Consider the following 12,401-nt stretch of genomic DNA (forward strand, 5'->3'; position numbering starts at 1 on the left):
AAAACCATATTTTAAACATGTAAACATGCACACCATAATTAATTCATGTAATTAAAACTATTTAATTAATCATTTCCTATTTTCCCTAGATTTGCATGCATTTAGATTACGTCATCGTATTGTGGACCTTAAAGCGGGTTCTACCGTCATTGAAAAAATAATAAAATAAAAAAACTAAACAAAACAAATCCTCAAACATGCTTTATACAAATATACAGCAAACGCAAAGAAAGCCTGAAAATAATAATTTTTATCTCATTAAATTCACTCAAACTCGAATTTCAATTTAAACACAATACAGAGGAGATTCATATAACCGAGCTCAACCGGGTCCTGCTCAAGCCTTCGGGTTAAAATTGCTGTACATGTAATGTAATAATATTACCTTGCAGCTGCCTGAGTCTGAAGCAATGAACTTGATTAGTCTTTACATGAAACAGACAGCCACATAAGTGTCGAATGTACTGGAAAATCCTATGTCCACTGATGTGTTTCGGTAGATAGAAAAGGCGACTCGCAATTAGAAAGAGATAAGTTGGTTACGCTTCACAACTCACAAGGCTGTTCTGAGGCATCATTTATGCAGAGCTCGGAACGACGTCATCCACCAAATCTTCGAAAATGGTTTCCCATATTTCGAAACAGATAACTTCAAGATCTGATTGGAGATTCATCCATTTTCCACACCTTGCCATGTCTCTTTCGACAAGCTGCTCGAGACACCGGGGAGACTGATGCTCACAGAAGTGCCACTCGACTACTCTCCATACCTCGTGAATAAGATCCATCCCCTTCGCTACCGGTCGGATATTTTGTTTGTGGTTTGATAGCCCAGAGAAGCATCCAAAATAACGATCACATATCTCCTTTAAAGCTTCATTAGCACAATCAAATAGTAGTTTCTGATCGTGATGTGGTCGACTAGAAAATAACTCGACTTCATTAAACAATGAGGAGTCAAGAATTTCATATGAAGAAATCCATCTTGAAAGAAATTCATCCCAGTTTAAACCTGAGCCCAGTAATACGGCTTCCACATATTCAAACGCAGATTCCTCGTCCTCGAGAGAGATTCTAACACAAATTTCTTGGTCAGAAGCAGAAGATTGTTCTTCAAAATGGATTCGTAGCGGTGGGATGTCTTTTTCAACTGAATTTCACAAACATTTCAATTTGAGATTGAAAAATAGCATGCAAAGAAATCTAAAGGAAGCTATTATACTTTATCATCCATAATCTTTTACCTAGTTGTGAGTTGGTGCTCGCGAGACTGATATCATCATCTGGAAACAGTGGTTCAAGAACAGATATAGGACTAGGACGCTCCATTTTGTCATGTACACAATCTGAAATTTCAACTTCCCGGCTTACTGGAGATTGTGTGGGAGATACAGTTGGAGAAGACAATATTTGATCCTCTACAACAAAATCCTGAAAACAAAAGAAAGATAAAGAACCAAGAAAATCCTACGAGAGAAACACTAGTCAAACCGTTGAAAATGTGGGTTCATGTCCATGTAAAGCTTTGTGTTCATGCAGATTGTCTTAATAATCCCTTCAATTATAAAATAACCAAAGAATGGGAATTTACCGATTTGAATCTGCAAGAAGAGTCTTCCAAATGTTTGGTAGAGCTTTCCTTATTATCTCCCTCTTTAAAATCTACATTTCGGATATCTCCACTGATCGAGTTACTGATTGCTTCAGAAGTAAGAGTAAAAACGTTGTCCTCATAAAGCATTGATTCAGCCATTTCATCAACCGGAACAACTCTCGAAGATGAATTTGAAACTGTTGCATTGAAAAAAAATTCTTACATTCAAATAATATAATATGATTATTATAACAACTTCATTTTTCGAGCAAGGCCATAATTTACCCTCATTGATAATAGTTCCTCCAATTACAGATTCATTTTCAAAAGAACATTCTTGGTCATCACTGACTCCAACATCAACATTCAGACCAAGTGACTTTACTTTGTCATTGGAACTGCTAACAAAGATGCTGTGTTGATTATCCCAGTTTGGCATACTTGAACTCGGATAATTGTTATTGTCTTCTCGCAAATGCCCATTATTCGTAACCATACCATGTGGAGATAATCTCATGTGAGCAGTTATGATGATGCCATCTTCGTGTTTCCCGGGGCTGCAGCAAGGGGAACTATTATAATCAGGAAAAGAAAGAATCCTACCCAACGATTTGTGCAACTGCTCAGTCATTGACTCAGAATTTTCATCTTCATTGTTCAGCATCTCAGACAGATGTTTTTTAGCCTCGATGTAAATATTAGATACTCCTAGTCTCTCATATTGACGTGTTTCATCCATCATTGCTGACCCTTTAGCTTTCATCTTACCATCTTGTTCACCCTTCTTCAAGCTAGTGGACGATTTAGTGAATTTTTCAGTGTAGAAATGGTTCCTATTAGGAGAACTCCAAGCAAAATTTTCCCCGGAGACACCTTTCTCTCCACCATTAACATTTCGGTGCTTAGAAGAAAGTTTAACCGCGAGCCCATCAAGAGATATACCCTGTTTTTCTCTTCCCATTGCATGCCTTAACTTTCTTTTAATTTCATGGAACGAGAATTGGGATGAATTTCTCACGTTACCCCCCTTATTACCCAAGTAATTTGACTGAAATGAAACCCCTCTGACATCAACACCCATTTCGGGACTCCTTAAAACTTCTGACCCAGGCTTGAGGATGACAATTTTACTTGAAGATTGATTATTTTTGTCCCTTCCACTCAGGTCACTCTCCAGGGACGTGCTCTTTCTACGGAAAAAGTTGTGGTGTTTACGGCTAATACGTTCATCAGATTTCAGGTTTATCGGCTTCTCCTCCGACAGATAAGATCCAGACTCTATCCGAGCATTGTCCAAATTTTGGACGCACTTGACCAGCACAGAGTTTGGATCCTTCAGTAATTTCAAAAATACGCGCTTATTAGTACTTAACGTTTGCAGAGCATCTGCCAACTCTCTGGAGCAACAGGATTTCCCCTCCTCCCCTAAATGCTTGACATTGCTACTTTCCCTCTGTTCTATGAACAGCTTCATCGCTGCTACTATTTCTTCTTCCACAATTGTGACAGCTTGATCACGCGGTACTTCAAGATCACCATCAAGATTAGGCTTCTCGTTTTTTGGGCTTCTCTGATTAATCTTGGCCAACTCTTCCATTATTGCTTCTAGATCAAGACTATCTACTGTTTTTTGTCCAGGAACTTCTTCAAAATTTCCAGGCACCAAGTATTTTTCGATACCCAACTCAGAGATATCCATATCACTGGAGTTGTTGCAAATTCTGTTCTTTCTTTTAGGATTCTTTTTCTTATGCTGTCCATCTTTTAAGTCAACTTGGTATAAACCCATTTCAGAATCATTTAGCTGGTTCTTTAAACCTTGCTCGTTGATCATCTCTTCCTCCATGAGTTCCTTCACGCTTGGTTTGATATCATCCAACATAAGCATTGTGTTTTCTTCATCTTCCTGAATATCCTCGAGGATTTCAAAAATAAAAATAAAATAAAGCAGCCAGATCACAGATCAACTAGAATGTAACGAACTCCTACACTCACCACCAATGCATCTTCACATTTTTCAGTTGAACCCTGTAAAGTTGTTTTAGTACTTGAGTGTTCAGCACCTACAAACGATAAAAATACCAAACATTTCATCAAAAGATCGGATTTTGAACATTTCACAAATTGTGCAACAAGATAATGCTTGTAGCATCAACTTCTATACAAAACACATACCGACAGACTGCTCACACACTCGCCTTCTATCTGATAGCAGTCTTCTGGTGGATCGACCCTGTCGGAAGTCGAACATGCTAATCAGACCCCACATACAACTCCTTTGATCATCCCTTTTGTGCCGTGAAGGACGCCTTTTTGATCTCTTCGCCATATAGAGTTGTCTCCTCGATTCAATGCTTTACATGCATTTAATTATCCTCAAGCTATGTTCAGTGAAAATATGTGGAAACTGCAATTAAATTTTAAAGATCTATTGTCAAAGCTGATAATATGCTGATTTTAAATCAAAGGGATGTTTCAAATACTATTTCTTCCTTTCAAAAATTTACTATTCTTAGAACCCATTTGCCAATTTCTCAAAGTTTTTTTTTGCCACCTTGCGAATAGCTCATCGCTGTACATTTTACTTGCACTACTAGCGCAGGCAAGACATGTACAAGAGAAACAATAGCATCAAATTACTTGTTGCAAGAACCAAATCAACAAACAATAATAATACACTTACAGAGGTGGTTGGCACATCACGAATAATTAATATAATAAAAGGCACATAATGAAAGGAATGGGAAGTAAGATGATAGAGTTTATTTTTATATTGGATGACAAATTAAAAAATCACAGAGTATGAGGATCATTACCTGAAACTTGAACCAACGTGCAGCCACATTAAGTTTCTGAAGAAATCAAGAAGTAGAAGTGTTATTGAAAATGTAAAGGCTAAAGATGTAGCCTTCTTTATCTGGCAAGGAATCACCACCTTTTGCCTTTATTTTCTCTCGCCACACACGCTAGGAAACTGGCAATGAATCAACAAAAAACTTAATCCGAAAAATTAGCTTCCAAAAAGCTTTTATGCCCTCAAAAGATATGATCAAAATGTTCGGATTCATTCATTCTTGCGTTCGAGAAAGATTCTGCTATATTTTTACCTTTCAGATAAAAGGTAAAAACTCTCCATCTCCAAGGCGCTGTGGTTGTTCCTCAACTTGCCTTGATTTGACTAGATATTATAATCAAAATATAAAATATTCAGGGAACATTTACGAATAATCTTCCAAAACCTGTGAAACCCGAATCAAATATGGAAATTTCCGATCAAGACTGAAGCTTTCTCTGTCAAGATTGAATTTTTTCCTTCTGGGAATTAACATATCAAGTAAAACAGGAGCTGAAAAACTCAATCTAAAGCATTCCAACACAAAGCAAGCAAGAAAGAAGAGAAGATTAAAACTGAAGCTTTATTGTTTGGGTGGGAAAGTATCTAAATCTAAATCTAAACCTAAACCGACAAAAAAGAAAACTACCATAGATGAAGATCACCAACCCATTAAATTAAATGAAGAAAACTAAAGGAGTGGGGGCAGCCATTAAAGTCAGAAACTCAGAAATACAGAAAATGAAAGAGAAACAACAATAAAACATGGTGGGAAAGTGCGAGTAATAGTGTGCGTCTGCGGTAAAGCATTTGAAAAGTGCTACTCCCTCGTCCCAATTTATTTAGAAATCTTGTTATATTTAGTAACTAATAATATTTTTTTACTTATGTTTTCTTATTAACTACACTTTGAAAATGTAAAATTTTCATGAGTAAAAATAAAATGTTTGTTTATAAATTTTATTTTTGCGATGATTTTCTTAATTTGTGAAAAAAATATTAAAAAAAATTATTTATTGACAGTCAAAATAACATGTTAGAGATGAATTCTTTTGATTTTTTTTCTAAAATGGCATCGCCTAAAGTTATTTCAAAACCTCTTTTTATAATGAATTTCCTTCTTCAGTTTAATTTCAATTATAAATTATCAAATATCATACAATTTTATTTTTATAGTAAGTTTTCTCAAAATACCACTTGTCAACACTAATCTTTTTTTCATGATATATATATATATATATATATATACATACAAAAGTATTTGTGGGAGGATTCTACGAAGGCACCTGTCAGGCTCCTTGTCTGAGCAAAGATGTGAAACAAATATTTGTTTGCAGTTCTTCCAAGTCATTATTTTTTTAAAAAAAAACTATGTACTTTTTATAGTATTTCAAATATGTAAAATTCATTTAATTTGTATTTCCAATGCATAATTGTATCCCTAAACTGTAAAATAATTCTAGAGTAAACTTATGATATATTTAGAAAATATATATTATAAATAAATAAATAAAAATTTAGAAACTTGAATCAGAAACTCGTTAGATATAATATATATATATATATATATATATATATATATATATATATATATATATATATATATATATATATCACTCTTTTGTAGCTCTTTTCTATCCCTCACACACGAGACATGTTTGAGTGCTTTCTTATCTTCTTCTTTGCTAAAGACCAATTTTGGAAGTTGTGTTGTGTATGTTCCACGGTTCCCATTTTTACGAATATGATGTTTTTGGACGTTATTAAAAAAATCGACCATCTAAGATGCTTAATCGCTACTTAGGCGACTCGAAATCTGTCCAAGCGATCGTATATTGTAACATACAACAAATGTATTTATTTTTATTTCTAATTTTTTTAAAAATTGTTCGAGATATTTTCAATCAATTTTTATCGGATAAAGATGATAACTATGTCATTAATTTTGTGTTTAAATATGATATAAATGAAGTGTTGAAGAAATATGAAGATGAATAAGAAAAATTAAATATTTAAGTAAAAAAAATCGCTTAGACGCTGGCGATGGGTGGAAACTCTAGTACCGTCTATCGCTTTTTAGAATATCTGCTCACATTAACATGCAAATTGGAAGCATACACTATAATGATAATTCTCTTTCCGTCTAAAAAATCTCTTGTAGCAGCACATAAATACAAAAACGACACACTCTGGGGTCATATTTTCTCCTCATTCATACACTCTTTTGAGTGTGGTATGTTTAAAAATTATAAATTTTAACCAAAAACACCTTAATCAGATATAAAAAATTGATTTAAATTAATTATTATATAAGGACTCTAGAATAATTTCAAAATTATATAATATACTTGCATTAGTAAAGAGTTTTCCCCTAATTGTCCCTAGAATATTTCAAAAAATGACACAAAAAAGAGTAGGTCTCTTGTAAGACGGTCTCACGAATCTTTATCTGTGAGACGGGTTAACCCTACCGATATTCACAATAAAAAGTAATACCCTTAGCATAAAAAGTAATATTTTTTCATGGATGATCAAATAAGATATCTGTATCACAAAATACGATATGTGAGACTCTCTCACACAAGTTTTTGCCCATAAAAAGAGGTCAATTAGACCGTTAATATTGATTAATTCTAGTTTTTGTTTCCCTATAATCGGATGGCACGTTAACGATAAACGATAAGGACCAGTTTATTATTATATTATAAAGGAGTAAAGCATCTTTTATCTTATAATGTTTCATTAAAGTCGTACAAATTTTAATAATTTGGTGAACTAATTAGTGGCCGAGATACAATGAGTAATTTATTTAAGGATTCGATTTGAATTCAATTAGCTTTGTCTCCACGATAATAAAAAAGACAATTCTAATTATCATTAAGGTTTTGATGGTCCTTAATGGATTTTGTTCTAATTTTCTTTAATTTTACTTTCAACATTTCATTTTGGAGAAGATTTGTTCTATATAATCATATTGGGTAGAGAAATCAAAACTTGGTGTTTGAGTTGTAAAAAGATTTAAAATATTTGAGTTGTATTGTTACCACCAACTATAGATTTTGGTAAAACGACAAGCGTTTGATCGTACAATATGTTTCTCAAAAAAATTATAGGTACGTGTTAGTGTAAAATAAGTGATTTTGTAATATTTATCATTTGAATAAATAGAATAGAATATATTGCAAGATACCATGTCAAAAAGTTATATGGAATTTGTGAAAATTCGGTTAAGTCGAGCTAATCCAATGTTATAGATGATATTTTTTAGAATTTTAGCTAGTTTGGTCAGCTATTTTTTTTCCTAATCGAAACGTAACAAAATTAAATAAATTAACTAATTTGAGGAAGTAAGAATTTTAACATGTACTCTTTTTTCTTTTTCTTTTTTATTAGAAAATGTACTCTTTTTATCATACATGTATTTTGGTTAATGATATGATAAGTGCAATCAGTTCAACTTAATTATTTCAACTGATTTAATAGTTTTTTAATGTAAATTCAATATAATTTATTTGCATTCTATTAATTCAAAAATAAATTTGGCCGATTCAAATTTTGAGAGGTTCAATTAACTTAGTAAATCAACCAATTGAAACACTGCTAATTTGTGTAAATTACAAGAATGAAAAATTTTAATAAACAAATTTTGCAAATTTGTTTAAGTAAATGACACATTATTTGAGTAAAGTGCATTAAGTAAATGAGACATGATTTATTTCGAAAAGTTCAAAGGAATTCCTTATACATCTCCTCTTCTTTCGGTGAATGAATGTATCCATTAGAAAATTTTGGTTTACATAACAGCTTGTGCAAATTCATTTTAGTTGGTATTAAGTTCTTATATATTGAAACTCCTAACAATTCGAAAATAACCCAATTTTTTGGGTTGAGAGTGCATGGCAAGAGTAGTACTGAGATTGATGACTTCCTGAGAAGTTCTCGTACGTCAAGTTCTTGATGTTGCGCCGCTTGATATGGTTGACTAGGTGGACCGTGAAAGAGTGATGTCAGATCTTAACTGGTAATAATGTCTTTGTTGCGGACAACATCGACGTAGAGAAAGAGTAAGACTGATATCTAAAGGATGTGAGACAGTACCAGCAGATAGACACGCACCTCTCTGGATTCATGGGCCTAACAGTCTGATCCATTAACACTCAAGTATGTGCACTTTGCGCTGTCAAAAGTATAAGAAAATAAATATGCGCCTTGATTAACAACTATAGCTTTTGGATATCAATTGGGGATCGAACGTTTGTCGTTTTACCAAAAATAATAGCTAGTGATAATGGTGTAACTCATATATTTTAAATTGTATAGCAGCTCAAGCATCACGTTTCGATTGATTTACCCATCACAGATAAAAAATTTATTGTATCCAATAATATTCCTTCCAATATTGCATTTCTTGCAATCAATGAGAATCGAACTCGTGATTTTATCTCTGACATCAATTGTATGACCGAACGTTTGCAGTTTATCAAATGTTATAACTAGTGGTAATTGTGCAACTCTAATATTTTAAATCGTATAGCAGGTCAAACGTCACTTTTCAATTGATCTACCCACACAGTTTGTCCAGAAAGTGATTTATGACATTTACAATGATTCATTTTCATAATCGTTTCACAAATACAAATGATCGAGTGAATAAATATCAGCATGATTGATCTTTAAATGATCAGATAGAATGAATTCGATGTGTGCTTGAAAACTTAAGCAGCAAGACAACTTCTTGTGATTAGTGCTCGAGAACTTGACTTTTAAACTAGAATTATTGTGGATTTATCAGTCTTCAATGCCCGATTACTGCCTCTTTAAATACTCGACATTTCCAAAGTTATAACAAGTCGATAGTACCAAAGTTATTGGTTTAACCTCTACTCTACTTCATTGCTCCATAAAATAAGAAACAATTTGTGAAGAGCTCATGTCATCGTGATTTGAATTTATTTTCTACAACAAAATCACCCAATATATTTATTATCACTAATAAAGATAAATTTATCAGAGAGTTATTGAGTGCTTCTTACTTCGTCACAAAATATGGATGATTATACTAGTATAATTCAAATCTTATAAATCATACGACGGTTTAGACATCACGTTGAGTCAGAGAAAATATTGCTCTCCGATTATAACAATATTTTTTTATGAACCAACGAAAGCAAATTCAACTTACCTTTCAAAATAACATTTTTCAGAAAAAATGACTCCAGTAGTTATGCTAAATTTTGACGAGTTTGGTTTTTCCGTCGGTTTAATCAAGATATCATTTTTCAGAGGAAAAAAGGTAATTACAATTGTTTTGGATATAAAGATATCTTAGATGAACTTTTAAGTAATTATATTATATTACATAAAGATATATGCAAATTTAATTTTCTTTTTCTTATTGCTTTTTTAATATACAATTCCAAGTTCTCTTACCAATATTGGATCCATCTCCATCTGAAAGAGACAATTAGCTACAGATTTTAAGGTTGAGTTTGAGTAAGGATAAAGTATAACGTTGAAATGCTTTTGAAAATAATGAAAAAGTAATTTGAAATATTCTTTACGTTTAAGATTGTAATTATTAGATCTAACACAATCTTCAGAAAGAGGTTAAAATATGGATGAAAGTTGAAATTATAAATTTTAAGAGTAGGTCTGATGTGTAAGACGGTCAACTTGATCCATATTCACAGTGCAAATTAATTTTTTTGACATAAAAAATAATATTTTTTTCATGAATTTGATTGGATGTGATATACGTCTCGCAAAATTGATTTGTGAGACGATCTTATATGAGTTTTTGTAAAATTTTAATGAAATGAAAATATTCTATTTTTTTATTAGGCATAAAAATTGTATCCAAATACCCGCAAACCACAAAACTATAATCTTTTTTTTTTCCATAAATATTTTTGAGTTTATGCTTCAACGTCCAAACATGATGAATTTGTTGCTAAAAATATTTTATTCTGATTTAAAAAGTTATTGCAAATAGATTGTTGTAATAAAAATATTTTTAGAGTATGCAGATAATTAATAAAGTTAGTTCAAACATTTAAAAACTATTGAAATTGTTACATAATAGCAGTATCGTTTAAATAAAACGATATGGATAGAATTGATTGTATTATTTAAGGCCGAAAGTTAAGGCCGTCCTTCATTAATCCAAGTAATGGATTGGGAGTTGGTCAACTTAATTGAAATCCCCCCTTTAAAATATTTAATAATAATAATAATAATAATGTGCAAGACAAATGTTAGAATCTCACCTCCAATGAAAATAGAGTAAATCTCTTACGAGATGGCGTCACGAATCTTTATCTGTAAGACGGGTCAATCCTACCGATATTCACAATAAAAAGTAATACTCTTAGCATAAAAAGTAATGTTTTTTCATGGATGACCCAAATAAGAGATCCGTCTCACAAAATACGACTCGTGAGACTGTCTCACACAAGTTTTTACCATGAAAATAATGTTATCAATTATTCGATAGCAATTCCATTGTTATATCACAACATAAAAAAATTTATAAATAAAATTGTACTCTTTTCAAAATACACGATAACATTTCACTAGTGATATATGAATGTATAAGAAATAAAAAAAAAAAAAAAAAAAAAACTGAACAAGCATGAAATATATGCCACTCTAGAAATATATATGATATTATATTGAGAGAAATAACATATCTTTTGTTCGAATGGGCGGCCGAATTAAAAACAATAAATAAATGTTATGAGAATTTATTGGAGTGGAAATACAAAATTGTATGAGCTGCCAAACAAGGACCACTTAGCTTATAAAGATATCAAATTTACGAGTATATCTTCTTTTCGAGATCAATTACAACAATCTTCTTTCTCGACTAATAAAACATCATGAAAACCCTTTACTCCAAATAAAAGTTTATCTTTTTTTAACTGCTTGGTTGTTTGGCTTGAAAGAAATGTGCAGAGCATTTAAGCGACATTGGAGGAGATGGTACAAAGATGCCGACAACCGGAGGACCAAAAGAATTTTTTAAGCTATTTTCATCGTATAATGGATGTGCACATGTATTACAACCAGTTTAGTTTTTTTTTTTTTTTTTGCTTAGTCGATTTAACTGGATTTTTTTCAAAAAAAAAAACTGAAATAATTTAGAATTTATTATTGCGAAAATATCGAAATAACTGATATTTTAAAAAAGATTGACAAACTATTGTAAAATAAATAAATCGAAATAAGAACTAGGGGAGACGAAATTAATAAGAACAAGAAGATGGAACTTCTGAGTCATGGCTCATACACTATAAGTACCGTTTTATTCGTGATATGAGATAAATAATATGAAGATAAATAATATTTTTTTATTATAAAATATAACAAAATGATAGTTAATATAATGTTTGATTTGATTGATTAATTTGATTAAATTTGAGATAATGTGATAGTACCGTTTTGTCATTTTGAAACTATTAATAAAATATTAATAATATAATTTATAAGAGTAATATTGTAATTTCAGTTCAATGATTTGATTGATGTGAGATAAATGATTGGTATATGGATAAATAATATGATGCATCAAACATAAAATTAGATTGGATAAAAATGTGGATAAAATATGGATAAATAATATAGCGAATCAAACGGTACTTGTATTGAAATAGTTTATTTAAATAATTTGAGTTTGTGGAAGGAAAATATTCAATAATCTGCGTTTTTATTTGATTATTTTACTTTTACAACACTTTTAGCAAACGTTTTTTAGTTTGTTAAAAGTTTTGCAAAAGTACAATAATTAATTTTAAAATAAAAACCCTCAATAATATAAAGTTTATATGAGGTGTGTTTTTTTTTATAAAAAAGGTATGACTTGTGATTTTAATATGATACTAAAAATTTAAAAGATCCCAGGTACAAAATTCTAACATATATATTCTTCGATTTGTAACTTATATGTACTGATTTATTAAAATATAAAACTATAGG

At 31.4% G+C, this 12,401-nt stretch overlaps 1 protein-coding gene across 2 annotated transcripts; it reads right to left on the bottom strand.

The window, feature by feature from the left end:
* Window positions 1–235: 235 nt before the first annotated feature.
* LOC142526362 (uncharacterized) lies at window positions 236–5,242 on the bottom strand. 2 transcript variants are annotated; one of them, XM_075630700.1, is made up of 7 exons: window positions 4,411–5,242; window positions 3,770–4,001; window positions 3,590–3,657; window positions 1,880–3,500; window positions 1,592–1,791; window positions 1,245–1,431; window positions 236–1,150 (listed from the first exon to the last, which is right to left on the bottom strand). In XM_075630700.1, the coding sequence occupies exons 2-7, from the start codon at window positions 3,921–3,923 to the stop codon at window positions 579–581; spliced, it is 2,802 nt and encodes a 933-aa protein (XP_075486815.1). In that variant the 5' UTR covers window positions 3,924–4,001; window positions 4,411–5,242; the 3' UTR covers window positions 236–578. The 2 variants fall into 2 exon arrangements, with proteins under 2 accessions (XP_075486815.1, XP_075486814.1); XM_075630699.1 differs by having other exon boundaries at window positions 1,880–3,509.
* Between the last annotated feature and the right edge of the window lie 7,159 nt (window positions 5,243–12,401).

The sequence above is a fragment of the Primulina tabacum genome, chromosome 15 (assembly GCF_025594145.1).
Source record: "Primulina tabacum isolate GXHZ01 chromosome 15, ASM2559414v2, whole genome shotgun sequence".
In the NCBI taxonomy this organism is placed as follows: domain Eukaryota; kingdom Viridiplantae; phylum Streptophyta; class Magnoliopsida; order Lamiales; family Gesneriaceae; genus Primulina; species Primulina tabacum.

Excerpts from the sequence above, each read along its gene's own strand:
- LOC142526362 (XM_075630699.1), bottom strand. The coding sequence starts at position 3,923 with ATGGCGAAGAGATCAAAAAGGCGTCCTTCACGGCACAAAAGGGATGAT. Across the intron at positions 3,510-3,589 it reads AATGTGAAGATGCATTGGTG|GATATTCAGGAAGATGAAGA; the intron begins GTGAGTGTAGGA and ends GAAATCCTCGAG. Across the intron at positions 1,151-1,244 it reads GAGCACCAACTCACAACTAG|TTGAAAAAGACATCCCACCG; the intron begins GTAAAAGATTAT and ends TGTGAAATTCAG.